This window comes from Sinocyclocheilus grahami, unplaced genomic scaffold, assembly GCF_001515645.1.
Source record: "Sinocyclocheilus grahami isolate Dianchi unplaced genomic scaffold, SAMN03320097.WGS_v1.1 scaffold758.1, whole genome shotgun sequence".
Taxonomy (NCBI): domain Eukaryota; kingdom Metazoa; phylum Chordata; class Actinopteri; order Cypriniformes; family Cyprinidae; genus Sinocyclocheilus; species Sinocyclocheilus grahami.
The window spans coordinates 279731-299598 of record NW_015505937.1 but is presented as its reverse complement, the minus strand read 5'-3'; the positions used below and the strand labels follow the sequence as shown (position 1 = coordinate 299598).

Here is a 19868-nt window from a genome sequence, read left to right as displayed (position 1 = left end):
ATATATATATATATATATATATATATATATATATATATATATATATACATATACACACACACACATTTTTATATTTATTTACTTATTTATTTATATTTTTTCAATCTTTTTTATTTTTTTTAAATTGTTAGTTTTGAAACAAATGTTTATTTATTGTCTTTAATTTATTGTAGTGCCATCAAACGATTAATCGCATCCCAAATAAAAGTTTTTGTTTGCATAATATATGTGTGTTCTGTGTATATTTATGATGTATATATAAATACACAGAATTGTTGACATTTTTTGCAGATTTATTAAAAAAGAAAAACTGAGATATCACATGGTCCTAAGTATTCAGACTCTTTGCTGTGACACTCATATATTTAACTCCGGTGCTGTCCATTTCTTCTGATCATCCTTGAGATGGTTCTACACCTTCATTTGATTCCAGCTGTGTTTGATTATACTGATTGGACTTGATTTGGAAAGCCACACACCTGTCTATATAAGACCTTACATCTCACAGTGCATGTCAGAGCAAATGAGAATTATGAGGTCAAAGGAACTGCCTGAAGAGCTCAGAGACAGAATTGTGGCAAGGCACAGATCTGGCCAAGGTTACAAAAAAATTTCTGCTGCACTTAAGGTTCCCAAGAGCACAGTGGCCTCCATTCCTTAAATGGAAGACGTTTGGGATGACCAGAACCCTTCCTAGAGCTGGCTGTCCGGCCAAACTGAGCTATCGGGGGAGAAGAGCCTTGGTGAGAGAGGTAAAGAAGAACCCAAAGATCACTGTGGCTGAGCTCCTGAGATGCAGTCGGGAGATGGGAGAAAGTTTTAGAAAGTCAACCATCACTGCAGCCCTCCACCAGTCGGGGCTTTATGGCAGAGTGGCCCGACGGAAGACTCTCCGTGCAAGACACATGAAAGCCCGCATGGAGTTGTGAGATGGTGAGAAATAAGATTCTCTGGTCTGATGAGACCAAGATAGAACTTTTTGGCCTTAATTCTAAGCGGTATGTGTGGAGAAAACCAGGCACTGCTCATCACCTGTCCAATACAGTCTCAACAGTGAAGCATGGTGGTGGCAGCATCATGCTGTTGGGGTGTTTTTCAGCTGCAGGGACAGGACGACTGGTTGCAATTGAGGGAAAGATGAATGCGGCCAAGTACAGGGATATCCTGGACGAAAACTTTCTCCAGAGTGCTCAGGACCTCAGACTGGGCCGAAGGTTTATCTTCCAACAAGACAATGACCCTAAGCACACAGCTAAAATAATGAAGGAGTGGCTTCACAACAACTCTGTGACTGTTCTTGAATGGCCCAGTCAGAGCCCTGACTTAAACCCAATTGAGCATCTCTGGAGAGACCTAAAAATGGCTGTCCACCAACGTTTACCATCCAACCTGACAGAACTGGAGAGGATCTGCAAGGAGGAATGGCAGAGGATCCCCAAATCCAGGTGTGAAAAACTTGTTGCATCTTTCCCAAAAAGACTCATGGCTGTATTAGATCAAAAGGGTGCTTCTACTAAATACTGAGCAAAGGGTCTGAATACTTAGGACCATGTGATATTTCAGTTTTTCTTTTTTAATAAATCTGCAAAAATGTCAACAATGCTGTGTTTTTCTGTCAATATGGGGTGCTGTGTGTACATTAATGAGGAAAAAAAATGAACTTAAATGATTTTAGCAAATGGCTGCAATATAACAAAGAATGAAAAATTTAAGGGGGTCTGAATACTTTCCGTACCCACTGTACATATATTATGTAAACGAAAACTTTTATTTTGGATGCGATTAATTGCAATTAATCGTTTGGCAGCACTAATATATTGCATCAATTAAAAAGTACATTATGTTTTCAGTCCTTTTCAACCAGTTCACAGAAAAAGGTCAAAATTGATGTTGTAATGTTCTATACACTGAAAAAAAACTGATGAAGGAATTACTTTCAAACAACTTTTACTCACAATTTTACAAATAATTAGAAAGAAAGAGCAAACAACTCCCTGAACTAAACATGACATTTTAAAGTAGAAAGACTAAAATTGTATTTTCCTGTAAAATGTACACAAATAATCTTTATTTTATATACTAACTTTTGCAAAATTTTAAAGTGCACCTAAGATAAACTAAAGCAAGTTTCAAAACAATATTTTTAATGCAAGTTTTGCATCAGCAATTTTCTGAAAGAACTCATAAAGACCCAAAAATAATGCAGACAGGAACAGATCACTTAGTTGCAGTGTGTGTGTGTGTGTGTTCTGGACTAAACTGGGTTCCGCTGGCAGATGAATTTAACTCCCTGAGAGCCTAACCAGCTACAAATAGCACCAGTCTTACACACACACACACACACACAAACACTTGTCATTGCATAGACAGACACAAATCACTCTCTGGATTTATCACTTTGACACACACACACACACACACACACACGTCTCTCTCGATCGTGAGAGCTACTCAGTGTTAAGGAGGTTAAAATTAGCACTAAAAAGCTGATGAAGTTTACAGCCAAGAACACATTGCTGGACAAACAGGTGGGAAAAAGAGAGCAAAAGAGGACAGTCTCTTGTCCAAATTTTCTCATGATGCTCTGGGGCTGGCACACTCACAGAGAGCCCTGCTGAGAAACGGCCAATCAGAGGGAAGATCCGCCCCCAGGAGCCGTCGAAGCACATCACATCTCACGACCAGAGAAAGTGGCAGCACACACGACACTGACCCGTGTGTGTGTGTGTGTGTGTGTGTGTGCTGATATGGAGTATAGTACTTATAATACAATTATGAGTTTATTGTGGTCACCAGTAATAAAATACACAATTTTCTAAAACACTTACATTTTTACTGCTGTGAATGGACTTACATAGCATTAGCATAACATTGTTATAATAATATTTATTAATATAATATAATTCTTTAATATAATATAATATATTTTACTTTATTTTATTAATTATTTAATTACTAAATTTACATTTTTAATTATTTCAACATTGTCACAGTAAGTGAAATTTATACATGTACATTTTCAATAGATTGATCAGTTTCATATCTATCTATCTATCTATCTATCTATCTATCTATCTATCTATCTATCTATCTATCTATCTCTATATATAAATATATATAATGTATATATATATCTACAGTATATCTATCTATATTTATAGATTGATATATTAAATTATCTTACACTAAAAATGTTTTAATTATATAAATTAATGAATTTCATTACCATTTTACAGATGAGAGAAATTATATATTTATACATACAATTATATCATTTAAAAGGATAGAAATGATAAAAAACGGATCGCTATGATCACAAAACAGTTGTCTGAAAATGTTACAAAGCAAAAGCTCTTAATGATCCTAAAATATGTAAATATTTTCTTTCTTTTTTTTTCAAAATATAAATTTTCCCCTGTTGATTTTGAAATGTGACCTGGATGTGTTTCGGTGAGATTCCCGCTTGCAGACTGTGAGCTGTGAGACATGTGTGTGTGTGTGTGTGTATGTGTGTGTGAGAGAGTTCGTGTGGGTCTCTGTCAGTCACAGGGTGTTTAGCACTGATCTCTGTCTGTCATTACGACTCCGCGGGTGTGAAAAACTATCAGCCATTAGATCCGCTCGCTTCTGTCCTTCTCCATCTCTCCATCTCTCTACAGGCTCCCCTCTACGTCAACTTTAACCCAACCTGTCTCTCTCTTTAACCCTGCTGAGTCTGCCTCTCTCAACTCCACACACACATTTCTGTGGATATCTAAATAATCTAATCTAAACTAATTATAGTTACTGCAGATGAACTCAAAAAAACTCAGCAAAAAAAAACTTTTGGATTTTTTTAATAAAACATGATGTACTTTGTGTATAAAATGTTTTCACAATTGAAGATAGTTGATGCGTTTGTTCAGTTTTGCTCAATATTAGTCATTTCACACACACACACAAACACACACACGCACACACAGGTTTGGTTTTGTGAAAAGTGGGGACATCCCATAGGTGTAATGGTTTTTATACTGTACAGACCGTATATTCTATTGCCCTACACCAACCCTACCCCTAAACCTACCCCTCACAGGAGACTTTGTGCTATTTCAGATTTTCAATACACTCCATTCTGTGTGGTTTATAAGCGTTTTGAAAAGTGGGGACATGGGGTAATGTCCTGAAAAGTCACCTTCTCCTTGTAATACCTGTCATACCTTTGTCATTATACAAATTGATGTCACAAAAACGCGCGCACACACACACACACACACACACACAGAGGGAAACTTTAGAAACAGTCACACCATCCAGTAATATCTTTGGATATTATAATACCAAAGAATACTGAATAAAGAAAACAATAAATAATGCATGTAGAGGAGTCAGGAAAAATAAAAAATAAAATAAAATAAAATAGCAGATTATAGATAAAATGTCAACATTTTGTTTTGGCTAAAATAAACTATAATCGTAATTGAATAAATGTACAAGATTTAAACATTTAATTTGCCCCAGCAGACAAGGATAAGTCCGTTCCATTCTTAAGAGCCTCCAAAATTAATGTCACTGATTTAAAAAAAAAAACACTATAAATTTAATGCAATTTACAATAATATTTAATCAGAACTTTTGAATAGCTGAAAGATTTTTTTGCATCTACCAGCATCTAAACCCAAACACTGTCTCTTTAAAACCAAAACACAGCAAATCATATTGCATAAATTGTAGAGTCGAGTGCTGTGGCTCAGACAGGTGTGATTTCTCGTCTGTCAGTGGCGTACTGTGTGGTATTCCACAAAAATCAATTACAGCACTAAGAAGAGAGCAACATCTGAGCAATAAAATATTCAGACTTACACAGAGTCACACTTAGTCACTGAATGTTCAATGCATCCCAGAACAAAAGCTTCACTGCAAACACCACGCAAAAAGAACAACAAAATATGAAGGTGTGAAAAGAGAAAATGGATAAGCATCAGAAAACACACATTAGAAGAGAAACAGAGAAATGAGAACTGGCTCAAAGACTAAACCTGAAATAGAGCAGAAAGACTAGAGATAGAGAGCGAAAGAGAGAGAGGGGAATAGTCTGGGAACAATAGTCTGCATGTGGGAGGACAAGAATCTTCTATTTTACATCTCCAGAAACAAACACAGCATAAGAGAAGAGCAGAGGCATGCTGAGTAAACCAGGAGCTGCTTAGTTAGAGGGGTTTTAGTCAAGCATCACTATTATTATTTATCCTACTTGGGGTTAGTGATTTGAAAAAAACAAATAACCCCATCCTTTCCCATTTGAGTCATTGAATCATTCCCTAAATCATGCAGCTTGTTCTGGAAAGGTGTACTTTACCCAACTTATCTGAGCAACTGCATAGCAATGTGCTAAAAACACACCCTAACAACCATCTAGCATCGCTTTAACAATCCCTAGTAACTTCATAGCAATATGCCAAAACAACTTAATCACAAAGCAACCACCCACAACATATGACCACCCTACCAACTGCTTTGCAGAAAATCACTCAGAAAACATTCAGAAAATCTTAGCAATGCCTTTAGCAACTTTCCAGAACACCCTAGCAACTGCACAGCGCCATGGTGAAAAACACTCACCTAAACACCACAAAGCAACATCCTCATAACCACCCAGAATGATCTAACAATAAGCCTATATAGATGACTAAAATAAGAACAACACATTAACAACTGCATAGCAACGCCTTGGCAACCAACCACAACATTCTAGAATCTGTATAGTAAAATAAAACACTCACAATGCCCTAGCAACCACCCAATGCATCCTAGTGTTGCGATGCTGTTGCACAAGCAAGCATCATGCACCCTGGCAACCCTACAAACTACACAGCAACATTCAAAAAACACTCAGTGACACCTTAACAACCACCCATAACACCCTAGCAACCTAAACAACCACCAAGTAACACTCAGAATAACACCTTAGGACATTCTAATCTAGAATCTGTATAGTAAAATAAAACACTCACAATGCCCTAGCAACCACCCAATGCATCATATTGTTGCGACGCTGTTGCACAAGCAAGAATCATGCACCCTGGCAACCCTACAAACTACACAGCAACATTCTAAAAACATTCAGTAACACCTTAACAACCCAGAATAACACCATAGGACATTCTAGAATCTGTATAGTAAAAGGGTGTTGCTATATGCATTTGCTAGGGTGTTCAGGGTATATTGACATATAGTTGCTAGGACATTCTGGCTGGTTGTGAAGATGTTACTTTGTGGTTGTTTAAGTGAGTGGTTTTTTTCAGATGTTGCAATGCAGTTGCTAAGCTGTTGCCAAGACTTTTGAATTTTTTTGTATGTTGCTGTACATTTTGTACGCGGCTGTGATGCTTGACTATACAACACTTGCTAGGTGTTATCTAACGTGTTTCTTTTTTAGCATTATGCAGAATCTCCCAACTGACTGCTGCACATGACATTAATGACAGCAACAGTGTGAGACAGCGCTTCAACAGGTGTGTGTGTGTGTGTGTGTGTGTGATGCTCTTGTCTACCCCGCCAGTACTTCACGTTCCATCCATCTTCCCTTTCTCTGTCCGTTTCAATTTTGGAAAGTGTGATGCTGAGCTCTAGATCACCATGGAGACCCTGACTCTCTCCAGGAAACACCTAAAAATGCTTCAAAGCGCTGATGGTGTGCCAATCACCATGGAGACTTCAAGTGTTCAGAACCTGCCTGCTGGACACACACACACACACACACACACACGTTTACTTAGCTATCTAAACGGGGACATCCCATAGGCGTAATGGTTTTTATACTGTACATACTGTATTTTCTATTGCCCTACACCTAAACCTACCCCTTACAGGAAACATTCTGCATTTTTACAATTAAAAAAAAACTTTGTTTTCTTTATTTTTATACCAGTTTTACAAATGAGGACGTCCCCAAAGGGAGGTTTTTGGAGATTTTGTCAGATTTAGCTCACTTTTGGGTACAAATTTGTCCCCAAAATATGGTTAAGTAGGTACACACACACGCACACACTCACACACACAACAGTTTTAATGAAAACTGACATCTTCACAGTTTCATGGGTAAAAACAGAAGTGCTGATGTTTGGATGGTATTGAAGATTCTGAGCTAAAATTAAATTTAGTTTCACAAAAACTGTTGTGGCAAATACTTCAAAAATAGACTGCAAGCCGTGGCAAAACTAGAAGAAAAGCATCACTATTTCTAATGCTTATAGTTAGAACTAGTATTGTGATCAAGTGTGCTAAGGTTCAGAGGGAGTGATTTAGCCATAATTAATAGATCAGAAAATCACAGATCAATTTGGTACATGATACTTCATGAATGCACCCTTCACTAAACAGGTTATGCTTTGCTTTAAGAAAATCAAGTCCATTCATCATTTTTGCATTGTGCCATCATTGTCATGAGATTTAAGCACATAAAATCTGATTGCATTATTGTAATGCAAAAAATAATGCATTATTTAAATTGTTGCATGTTTATACATTGCAAAAGTATTTGTGCTGCCTTTAATTTATGCTGATTTTATAATTAAATAAAATGATTGCACTATAATACTCTTTACTATGATGCAGTAAAAATATTTAAATTGTAAAATATATATATAGTACATCATAATGAATTTGATAATGAATTTGTTGTACTGCTGTTAATTTATGCTGTTTTTTATAATTAAAATGTACTATAATACTTGTTACTGTAATACAGTGAAATTATATTTAAATTGTAAAACATTTATAACTTGTGATACTTTGATGTTCTGATTTTAATTTATGCTGACTTTATAATTTAAAAAAATTGTACTATTCTCTTTATTATAATACAGTAAAAAAATTTATTAAAAAATAAATAGTAAAATATGTATATATTATGATAATATTTGTTGTACAAATCTAATGAGAATTTAATAAGAATTCCTAAAAGACTTGAAAGTCAAACCCCCAGATGCATTACAGTAATGAGGATTTGGTAACAAAATGTGCTCAAATATCATAAAATTGTCACGAGTGCTGCTGGAGAAGATCAGACACTCACTGAAACAGCATTCACACACACAAGCGAATAAAAAAGCTTTTCATAGAGGAAGATGGAGAAAGTTAGTGAGCCTCTGTACGTGTGTGTGTGTGTGTGTGTGTGTGTGTGTGTGTCTGTATGACCACAGCAGAGCATCAAGTGACAAAACACTGGAACGCTTGTGCCGTGGGAGGGAGAAAAAGAGCGGGAGGGGTGAGAGAGAACCAGAGAGATGAGAAAAGTGCAGCACTGATAGATCTGATGGCAGATGAAGATGAAGCCAGCAGGTGCATGAGAGAATATTCCTCTCTCGTTTTGGGAAGAAAAGATCTGAGTGTGTAGAGAAAGAAAAGAGGACAGTGGAGTGGAGGAGAGAAGCAGGAGGACATGCACGCCTACTAACTCAAGTGTTTCTTCATGACTTTCTGCCCATCACGAGCTCACTGATGCTTTGATTCAGTCAGAACTCACTGTTCGTTCACTAGAGAGACTCTCGGAGCGTTTGGGGCCGTTTCTCGTCTTCTGATCTGGAATATACGTGCTTTTACAAGTGGAAGAATGAAAAAACAGGTGGAACGTTGGATATGAATCTGAGATGGACAATGTGTGTGTGTGAGGTCGAGATGGCAGAGCTCTGGATCCCCATCACGAGCTGCACAAGCGCTCATCAAATGCTCCAGTTTGGATAACGCACCACAACGCCACAGCACACTTGCCCTGTCTTTGTGCACGCACACACACACACACTTTCAGAGGGCGAGGACCCCTTACAAAACGCAAGGTAAGCAACATCCCTCTGAACTTTACCACTGTTTTCAAATGTGTTGCTATTTAATATTATACTTTCCGCTGCTAGAATCTTAGTTATATGCACAGTTATTATATATTACATCATTGCTGTCAATGCAAATTAAGACAACGCTCTAAAAATAAATAGAGAAAGTTTATAAAGGGTTAATCGTAATGCCTGCGCAGCAGCTGGGGCCCGTGAGTTTATTATTGCATCAAATACGGCGGGTCTAAACATAAGTATGAAACCAAAAATAGTATTGTAAACATTTTAGAAACAATAAACATAGGGATTTTTTTTTGATCATTTTATAATTATTAAGATTTTAGTTTTTTTATTAAATAAAAAGACAACATATTGAATCATATACAATATTTATATTAAATAAAATACAAAATAAATGTAATTAAGAGTTATTTTAACTCCCAATGCATAAATGTTTTAATGTGTGCTGGGAATAATCAGTCACTGCACTTCATAAGAACATCGTTAACTGACCTGATTATGATGACCTGATATTGAGCAGAAAGTTATGCATACTAAGTATGCTTTTCAGAGCGTGCTGTAAGTAAAAATAAGCCGTACTGCCATTCTGTAGTGCAAGAATGAACCCAATGAAGCTTTCACACGTGTGTCTTTATCTCCGACGAGTCCCACTTTTATTATCTCCCTGACATTTAGAGATGCCAAAAGTGAAGTCCATCATAACATAACGCACAAACACACACTAAACAAGCACATAATACACAGACTCCAAACAAACCAAAATGCTAAAACTTTCTGCATTTACTTATGAATCATTTTCCCAAACGAGTACGTTCCCAAGTGTCTCCAAAGGGAAGTTTTGTCCGATTTTGCTCACTTCTGAGGACAATTTTGTCTCCCGCACTCACACACGCTTCTGTTCAGGAACTACTTCAGCAGAAACACTGTGCAGATGAAAGTGTGTGTGTGTGTGTGTGTGTGTGTGTGAGTGCGTGACAGTCATGTTCATCTTGCTGAAGAGGTCAGAGCTCCCCTGACCCCTGGTGGTGCTGGACTGCTCAAACTCATCAGCTATTTTATAGTGATCTACAAAGGTTTAAATGCTAAAGAGTCATCACTGTCAGACCAACAAAACAATGTTAACAAATACAGAACACATTCAATCCACATGCATATGAATAATTCAAGCAGACGTGTAGAAATGCATCACTGATCACTTTCACATGGACACAAGCAACCCGACCACAGGCTTTACTTTATCTAATGCTCTTACAGCAGATTTTTTTTATTTGTATTTATTTATTTTTTGTGCAAATGTCTAGTACCTGCATGTATCTGTCCATTAATTGGTATTAGTTTGCTTTTTGTCTGTGCATAATTACAAAAATGCTAATAATACAATAATAAAATAGTAGAGTGGCACTTTTGATCATATTTTGATATAAGATGTATATAAAATGCATATAAGTGACATTTCCAATAATAATTTTATGCAATAACTATGTATTCTGTATAAAATCAGATAAAAAAGTTTAAGTTCTAATATGAATATGCATGAAAACGCTTTTTAACAATATAGGCTGGAATATTACGTTTCTGAGTATAATTTAATTGAGCTCTATGACATTTGAATGTACATTATCTAATGATCTGTCAAGCATTGCATAATGCAATGTTGTTGTTTTTCATGCAATCAGTAAAACATAAAGTGTTACCAATATTGCTGAACTTCTTGGCACAGAAACTGCAGAAAACAGCAGAAGATCAGCGTTAAATACTGCATAAAACTAGGCCGCAAGCAGCGCGCATGGAGTCATTAATCATCATATGCTTCATATGATAGAACAGCTCTGTTAAGATGTCAAAGGATGTTACAAGAACACTGTCACATTTAAATGAAGTCAAATACTGAAGTTCTGGTGAGTTCACTGTCAAACCAAATCAACATATGCAAGGTCAACGTTGCTTTAGGAAAATGTCTGCAATTCTGATCTGACAGTAATTCATCTCATCTACAGTTTCTGAACAGAATCTCACCTGCCGTCTCGAAGGTTCTGCAGAGTCAGATGATGATAAAAAAGCAATTCAATACTGCAAATTATTAAATAATTAATTGCGCACACAGTAACCTGATTAAGAGCCGGCAGAGAGAAAACCGTCGGTTTTATCTGCCGTGACTAGAAACAGTCAACATTACAGCATTACACTACACTGTTGACCTTATGTAGTCTAGATTTTTTTCAATCATATTCAATATTTTTTACGGACTTGACATAACTGTAAAATATAATTTTTCATAGTTGTGAATAAAACTAGAAAATACTATTTCAGTCTTTCTATTCTTCAAAATGTAATGTTTAATTCAAGGTATTACTTTCCATTTCTTTTTAATTATTTGTGAAATTTACTAGCAATTTCTGAATGAAAACTGTTTCAATACTATTTTTCAGTGTACATTAATGTCAGTTAACGTAAGCAATCGTACACTGTAAAAATGATTTTGCTGCTGGCTTAATTATTTAATTTAACTTAAATATGTAAGTTTGCTATGAAGTTGACTTTTTTTGTAGCATTCAATTTAATTCCCAGCATGCTTTGCATAGGGCTGCATCAGAAAAGTAAATATTGTAATTTTTAGTTATTTTTTTATGTTTTTGGGGGAAAGACTTGTTTCTGTTACACTGAAAAAATGGTAACCTAAACCTAAGTTAAGTGGTTTTATTCAAGTCAAAAATATTGTTTAATATTGCTGAATCGACCTAAATGCATTCATTTATACAAACAAAACGGACTTTTAAGGGTTAAATCAGGTATAAATTGTTCTTTCAGGTAACAATTACCCCTTTTACAGTATATGTATGACATGTAAAAGAGTTATTTTAAACATACATCAACAATCAAGTGTACATAATTGTAAGTATTAGTTTGACAAATGTTAGGTAGACTTTTTTAGCTGTTAAATTTAGGTAGTCCTTTCTCGACACATGGGATGAAATCTACCCAAACAAATTGAATGCAAATGGTAAATTCTATAGGTTTCTATTTTAGTGAGGTTCAAGGTTTGTTTTGACAGTGTAATATTGAGCATTACTTCATTGAATACTATAAAATGCTAATAGCAAACTTAACTTTCTGCTTCAGGTCATGCAGCAACAGTTCATTTGAGTTTGAGTTTGAGTTCAAATTTATAACTTTCCCATAAAACAGCGCCTCTGTCATTCCCATGACCCACATTCTGTTCCGCTTGGGTTCACGGACAGACATCATGACATTCTCCGGTCAAATCTGCTGCTACAACCTAGAACTCACCGTTCCCTTACAAGTCAACTACCTCCTGAGGGTGCACCGTAGCCCAAAAATCAGCAACACACCACCATACGGCACAACTTACATCCAATTTGGAACTTTCTGCTAAAAGAACGCCTCTTGTTCATGCATAGAGCTACTTCTACCTGAGTTGACCTTTAAATCACTTTGGTGTAATTTTATGCATTTTTAACTTACATTTTACGGTTACATTAGATATCACATGCAAAACATTACAAGCTTCCTAATTGTATTTTTTTTTGCATTGTATTGCATTGAAAGTATGCTTTTATTCTGTGTAATTTATTTATTTGCATTTTAGCTTTGTTTATTGCAGGATTTAGTTCTAAGGCGTTCACAGGCTTTCTCTTTCTATCTCTGTTATCTGAGACACCTGTGGTAAAAGACCTGACGATGATGGTGCTGAAATGATGCGAGACACCGAGAGCTCAGATACAGGCAATACTGCAGTGTTTCTGTGTGTGTATGAATGCATGAGTGAGTGAGTGTGTGAACAGATCAGGTATCATGTTGTTCAGCCACTAATTGTAACCCTTCTGCCTTCTTCCTGCAGACAGCCTAGAGACGCTTCAGCCACTGTAATTATGTAAGGATGTTATCAAGTATCAAATCAAACAAACAGACCCTGTCGTGAAAATTTGGAAAATCACAAAAAGTGCATTCTCTTCCGAGTTAACCATAGTACTAGATCCAATAAATGTAAGCTCTTTAATCTTTTATCTTGAAAACAGAATAAAAACACCCAGGGAAACTTTTGCACAAGTAAACATCACTGACAGTTTGTTCAGAATATATAACCATATATTATATAATAGGAAATTATATCGAATCTTATGTGATTTTACAACTGCACACCTAACTTAACCTATTAAAAATTGTTTTCAGTAATTGAAATAAAGCTGACATAAAATAAAATATAAATATTAGATGAAACATTTTACCTAAAAACTGGAAGTCTGAAAATCATGCCTTGCAACTAACTGAAATAAAAAAAAGTTTATGCTGAAATAATAAAATTACTAAAAGGGAAATTAAAATTTGAAATATTAAAAAATTGACTAAATAAATAATATAATATAATAATAAAATGACAAGCACACAAAATAATTACTAAAACGAAAACTGGAAATATAAAAACTAAAAATATTAAATACTATAAATAATACCAAAATAACACTGAAGAAAACAACACTAACAGTTTCTTAAGAAAAGATAAAGAAAATATATTTAATATATATATTCAGTCTTGTGACATTTTAAAACAACACACAGACAAACCTGGTGAGCGAAATATAATACTGAATATGAAATTGCCATATGTATTGTGTTCTTGAGTTTTAATTAGTTGTGATATTGTTCATTAAACATGAAAAATCCTTTTTTTTATTGACATGAAGCTGAAATAAACTGAAATACAAATATTAGATAAAACTTAGATTAGATTGAAATATTGCATCTGCAACTGAATTCAATGAAATAAGTTTATCTAAGAAAACAAATAATGAAAATGACAAAGGTAAATAAAGTTACTATAACTTAAAGTAAAACGTAGACTTTAGGTTGCAGGACTTTTTGGGAAAGAGATCTATCAAGATCTTTCAGTAATCTGTCATGCTAATTTTAAATGTTATAAATAATATAATAATATACTAAAATAAATCCGGTGTTCTCCAGAAGAACAAGTATTAATCTGAAGAATAAGTGAAGAAAAGTCAGCGGTAGTTTAAGTGTGACAGTAATGACGTCGCTGTATGGTACGCAGAAGCAGGCCAGACAAATAAAGCACGAAACCTCTCTGAGCGCGGACTGCATATATTTAGATTTCAGGCCACGGGGTTTTCTCCCTTATTGGTCTTTGTCATACATCAGTTCTGTCTCTCTTCCCTATTTTTGCTTCATAACCTTCATTATTCCACGTCTTATGTTAATTTTCTGTCTATCCCCAGCCAACTCATGGCCCTCCCCCTCTTCAACCCACTTCGCATCTCTAGAGGATTGTGGGATGGCACCCATGGCCAATGCCTCATGCAGACACAGGTCTCCTGAGTGTCTGAATGATGTGTTTAAAACTCAAGCGTGTGTGCGCAAACACTCTCAAACACACACGGGGCACATGCACAAACTCCCAAAACGTTAACACCCCTTTTACGTCATTTTTACTTTGGTGCAAATGTTTCAGAGGGTAGGAGTTGGGTCTCCTGAGGGACATCTGCGGTTGTGTGTGTGTGATTTGATAGCCAGAACATCTCTGTTGTGTTAGCAGCTTTAAAACAGAGCTCTGATCAATAATGTACAAGCCGAGAACAAAAACACATACATGAGAAACCTGAAATGAAACCTTTGTCCTGCCTTGACCTGTACACGCTAATATCATACAAAGTCCTGTGCAACGCCAAGCTAATGTCAGACAGAGAATCTGACTGTTTCCTTAAAATGAGCCAAAAACAAAACAGCCTCTTTTACTCTTCATGATCAGTTTTTGTCTGAAGGTAAAACACGCACCATCTGAAACCAGGTGAAACTAAAGTAAGTAAATGAATGAACTCCATATGGCACATTTTACCTCTAAACCCTAGTGAGCTGCCTACACAGAAAGCATTTTTCAGAAAGCAATACACAGAAAAAATCAATATGGCAGCGAATTTAAGAGACGTTATGGTTATAAATACTTATATATTATACAATGCAGAAAAAAAAACTTTCAGAACATCCAGAATAGCCTATCAACCCCTAGCAACATCCTAGAAAATACCCAAACAACCTAGTAGTGCACTTGCAAACATACAGAGCACCCTAGCAACCACCTAGCAACACCCCAACAAACATTCTGAACACTGTAGCAACCACCTAGCAACATGTGTGTGCGCAAACACTCTCAAACACACACGGGGCACATGCACAAACTCCCAAAACGTTAACACCCCTTTTACGTCATTTTTACTTTGGTGCAAATGTTTCAGAGGGTAGGAGTTGGGTCTCCTGAGGGACATCTGCGGTTGTGTGTGTGTGATTTGATAGCCAGAACATCTCTGTTGTGTTAGCAGCTTTAAAACAGAGCTCTGATCAATAATGTACAAGCCGAGAACAAAAACACATACATGAGAAACCTGAAATGAAACCTTTGTCCTGCCTTGACCTGTACACGCTAATATCATACAAAGTCCTGTGCAACGCCAAGCTAATGTCAGACAGAGAATCTGACTGTTTCCTTAAAATGAGCCAAAAACAAAACAGCCTCTTTTACTCTTCATGATCAGTTTTTGTCTGAAGGTAAAACACGCACCATCTGAAACCAGGTGAAACTAAAGTAAGTAAATGAATGAACTCCATATGGCACATTTTACCTCTAAACCCTAGTGAGCTGCCTACACAGAAAGCATTTTTCAGAAAGCAATACACAGAAAAAATCAATATGGCAGCGAATTTAAGAGACGTTATGGTTATAAATACTTATATATTATACAATGCAGAAAAAAAAACTTTCAGAACATCCAGAATAGCCTATCAACCCCTAGCGACATCCTAGAAAATACCCAAACAACCTAGTAGTGCACTTGCAAACATACAGAGCACCCTAGCAACCACCTAGCAACACCCCAACAAACATTCTGAACACTGTAGCAACCACCTAGCAACATCCTAGAAAACATCCAGAAAGCCTAGCAACCACCTAGCAACACCCTAACAAACATTCAGAACACTGCAGCAACATCCTAGAAAACACCCAGAAAGTAGGCCTGTCACGATAAAAACTTTTTGTTGTGCGTTATATTGGCCCAGAAATAATTGCGATATTATTGTCATTAAAGACCATTTTATGCCACTAAATATATAATCATAATGTAACAGCATAATAATACAAGAAGGCCTACACACTTCCAAATGACAACAAACTTTTAATTTTTAAGAATATTTAGATCATGGAAATTAAGTATCAAAATATTAGATACCTTAAAAAACCTGATAAATAGTAAATAAACATTTTCTAACAAAAAGTGCAACGTGACAAGTAGAAAAAAAGAAAAATGCACAAAATGCACATTTTTCCCTGACCTTCTTTTCTCTGTAAATTAAGGGTGCACACTATTGCTGAAAAACGCAAGCACTACTCAGCACTCAGATGTCCGTATGCACAAAGGCACAGATTCCTAAACAAGGCCATGTCTGCAGATGAGACTTTGTTTGTAGAAGCTTTTTTTAAATGTGAACTAGCACCTCATGACTACACCACGTTATGTACGAGAAGTTGCAAAAGACACAAGCGAAAGTGGAATGTACAAAACATGGTGACATTATTTTTTAAGTAAATATAATGGCCGATATATTGCGTCACCAAAAATTATTGAGATCATGTACATTTATTGCGCAATAAGTCGATATATTGATTATTGCGACAGGCCTACCAGAAAGCCTAGCAACCACTTAGCAACACTCTAACAAACATTCAGAACACTGTAACAACATCCTAGAAACATCCTAGAAAACATCCACAAAGCCTAGAAACCACCTAGAAACACCCTAACATCTAGCAACCACCAAGGCAACACACTAACAAACATTCAGAACACTGCAGCATTGCAGCAACATCCTAGAAAACACCCAGTAAGCCTAGCAACCACCTACAGTAGCAAAACCCTAACAAACATTCAGAACATTAGAGCAACCATCTAGCAACACCCTAACAAACATGCAGAACACTGTAACAACATCCTAGAAAACACTAGCAACCACTTAGCAACACCCTAACAAACATGTGGAACACAGTAACAATATCCCAGAAAATACCCTGAAAGCCTAGCAACCACCTAGCGACACCCTAACAAACATTCAGAACACTGTAGTAACCTCCTGGCAACATCCTAGAATACACTCAGAAAGCCTAGCAGCCACATAGCAACACCCTGGAAAACGCCCAGAAAGCCTAGCAATGTCCCAACAAACACTCAGAACCCCCTAGCAACACTCTAGTAAACATTGACAACACACTAGCAAACACATAAAATGCCCTTATCAACACCTGGCAGCGCCCTGGTAAAAACTCTGAACACCCTAGCAACACTCTACCAAAGATTCAAGACACCCTAGCAACCACCAATGCCCTAGAAAAAGTTTAGAACATGGTAGCAACCACCTGGCAACATCCTAGGAAACACCCAGAAAGCCTAGCAACCACCTAGCAACACCCTAACAAACATTCAGAACAACCTAGCAAACACCTAGTAATGCCCTAGCAAACACTCAGAAACCCCTTAGCAAACATGGTGAGCGTGATTTCACCGAGTACATCATGTTCCTGGATCAACATCCTTGTTGATCCTGGAACAACATTCCAATTAACCAATCATAATTGAAGGATAGCTTTTCAGGAAATATCTGTTTTAGGCTTACGATCAGGGTTAGGTGCTTCTACACCCTTGTAAATGAGCTATCATTTCACACTGATTTTAGGAATAAATTATGGGTAGGGTTAGGTTTAGGGGTAGGGCTTGGGTTTAGTCTATATTTTTGGACAGTAATGTTGATCCAGGATCAACAAAAGATACTTACTTGGCAAAATCACGGCGACCTAGCAAAACTCTAGTAAAAACTCAGAACGCCGTAGTAATGCCCTACCAAAGATTTAGGACACCCTAGCAACCACCCGGCAATTCCCTAGAAACCACCTATCAATGCTCTAACAAAGACTTTTAACACCTTTTTTATAATAATAAATGCAGCAAATTGCTTGAAAGAATATCTGCTGAAACTATTACTTTGATATAAGAATGTTTATATATGCAGCATCTCTCTCAAACGGCACCATTCTTATTTTTAGCTTTATGAACTGATACAAACATGCAGCACTAATGATCTGTTTCTTTTTTTCAAGGGTCTGAGGAAACCGAAGGGCTTCTACTTTGGATTGGACTTGTCCCAACAACACTACAACTGAACCACCCACCACCCTGGAATCGTACTACTACTAAACTGCTCCAAAAGAGAGGGAACACCAGATCGCAAAGATAGGAAGGCCAAGGAGAGCTAAAGAGAATGAGCGTGGGTCGGATCGGTCGCTACAGCATCGTGTCGACGGAGGAGGATGGTCTGCGCTTGACAACCATGCACGGTGGAGGGATGAATGGATACGGCAACGGCAAGATCCATACTCGGCGGAAATGTCGCAACCGCTTCGTGAAGAAAAATGGACGGTGCAATGTGCAGTTCACCAACATGGACGAGAAGTCCCAGCGCTACCTGGCGGACATTTTCACCACTTGCGTGGACATCCGCTGGCGCTACATGCTGATCGTTTTCACACTAGTCTTCGTGATTTCTTGGTTAGCATTTGGCTTGGCGTTTTGGGTCATCGCGCTTCTTCACGGTGACTTGGACAACCCGGCGGGGGACGACAACTTCACGCCCTGCGTGCTACAAGTGAACGGCTTCATTGCAGCGTTCCTGTTCTCCATCGAGACACAAACGACCATCGGTTACGGTTTCCGCTGCGTGACGGAAGAGTGTCCTCTCGCGGTTTTTCTCGTGGTCTTCCAGTCCATCGTGGGCAGCATCATCGACTGCTTCATGATTGGGGCAATCATGGCCAAAATGGCACGCCCCAAGAAGCGAGCGCAAACTCTACTGTTCTCGCATAACGCCGTCATTGCCATGCGAGATGGGAAACTATGCTTGATGTGGCGGGTGGGGAACTTGCGAAAGAGCCACATCGTTGAGGCACATGTCCGAGCGCAGCTCATCAAGCCGCGGGTTACGACCGAAGGCGAGTACATCCCCCTCGACCAGCTGGACATTAACGTCGGTTTCGACAAAGGACTCGACCGCATCTTCCTCGTCTCGCCAATCACCATCCTGCATCAAATCGACCAAGAGAGCCCTTTGTTCGGCATCAGCAAGCAGGACCTAGAAACAGCGGATTTTGAGATCGTGGTCATCTTGGAGGGAATGGTGGAGGCCACGGCCATGACGGCGCAGGCGCGAAGCTCCTACTTGGCTAGCGAGATCCTCTGGGGGCATCGATTCGAGCCGGTGCTGTTCGAGGAAAAGAACCAATACAAGGTTGACTACTCACACTTCCACAAGTCGTACGAGGTGCCGTCCACACCATGCTGCAGTGCCAAGGACATGATGGAAAACAAGTACCTGGTGGTGCCCAGCGCCAACTCCTTCTGCTACGAGAACGAGCTGGCGATCCTGAGCCACGAAGAGGAGGAGGACAACAGTCCGGAAAGGATAAAGCCAGAACGAGCAATGAGCCTCAGCCCAGAGAGAACCCCTCGACATGATTTCGAACGACTGCAGAACCCTCACTGCACAGAGCAAAGGTCATACCGCAGGGAGTCGGAGATATGAACCTTTACTACGACCTTTTTGATACTCGAATTTTGTGACGCATTCCTGGAGATACTGGAGCTTCTACAATGCAGAACAATGCAAAGTGCCATACAGAGAGAGTGAGTGCGTGAATCAGCGAAAAAAAACTAACGGGTGAATGTGTGAAAGCTGGAGAGACGCTTAGCGGAAGATTCGAAAAAAAAGTAGGGCAGTAGGAATCTTTTTATCCTGCATGGAAAACTTGAATCTTTTCCTCATTTTGTTTCATGAAAATAGTTTAGCTGTTAAACTCTTCATTCTTAAAGGGATAGTTCACCCAAAATAGAGCATTCTGTCATCACTTACTCACCCTCGTGACTTTCTTTCTTCTGTGGAACAAAAAGGAAAGATTTCGAAAAGTAA

The 19868-nt window shown here is 37.8% G+C and overlaps 1 protein-coding gene across 1 annotated transcript; it reads left to right on the top strand.

Moving 5' to 3' along the window:
* Positions 1 to 8519: 8519 nt before the first annotated feature.
* On the top strand, positions 8520 to 19671 carry kcnj12a (potassium inwardly rectifying channel subfamily J member 12a). Its single transcript, XM_016245476.1, has 2 exons — positions 8520 to 8816; positions 18007 to 19671. Exon 2 carries the CDS (start codon positions 18168 to 18170, stop codon positions 19482 to 19484), a length of 1317 nt encoding a protein of 438 aa, XP_016100962.1. The 5' UTR covers positions 8520 to 8816; positions 18007 to 18167; the 3' UTR covers positions 19485 to 19671.
* The last annotated feature ends 197 nt before the right edge of the window (positions 19672 to 19868 follow it).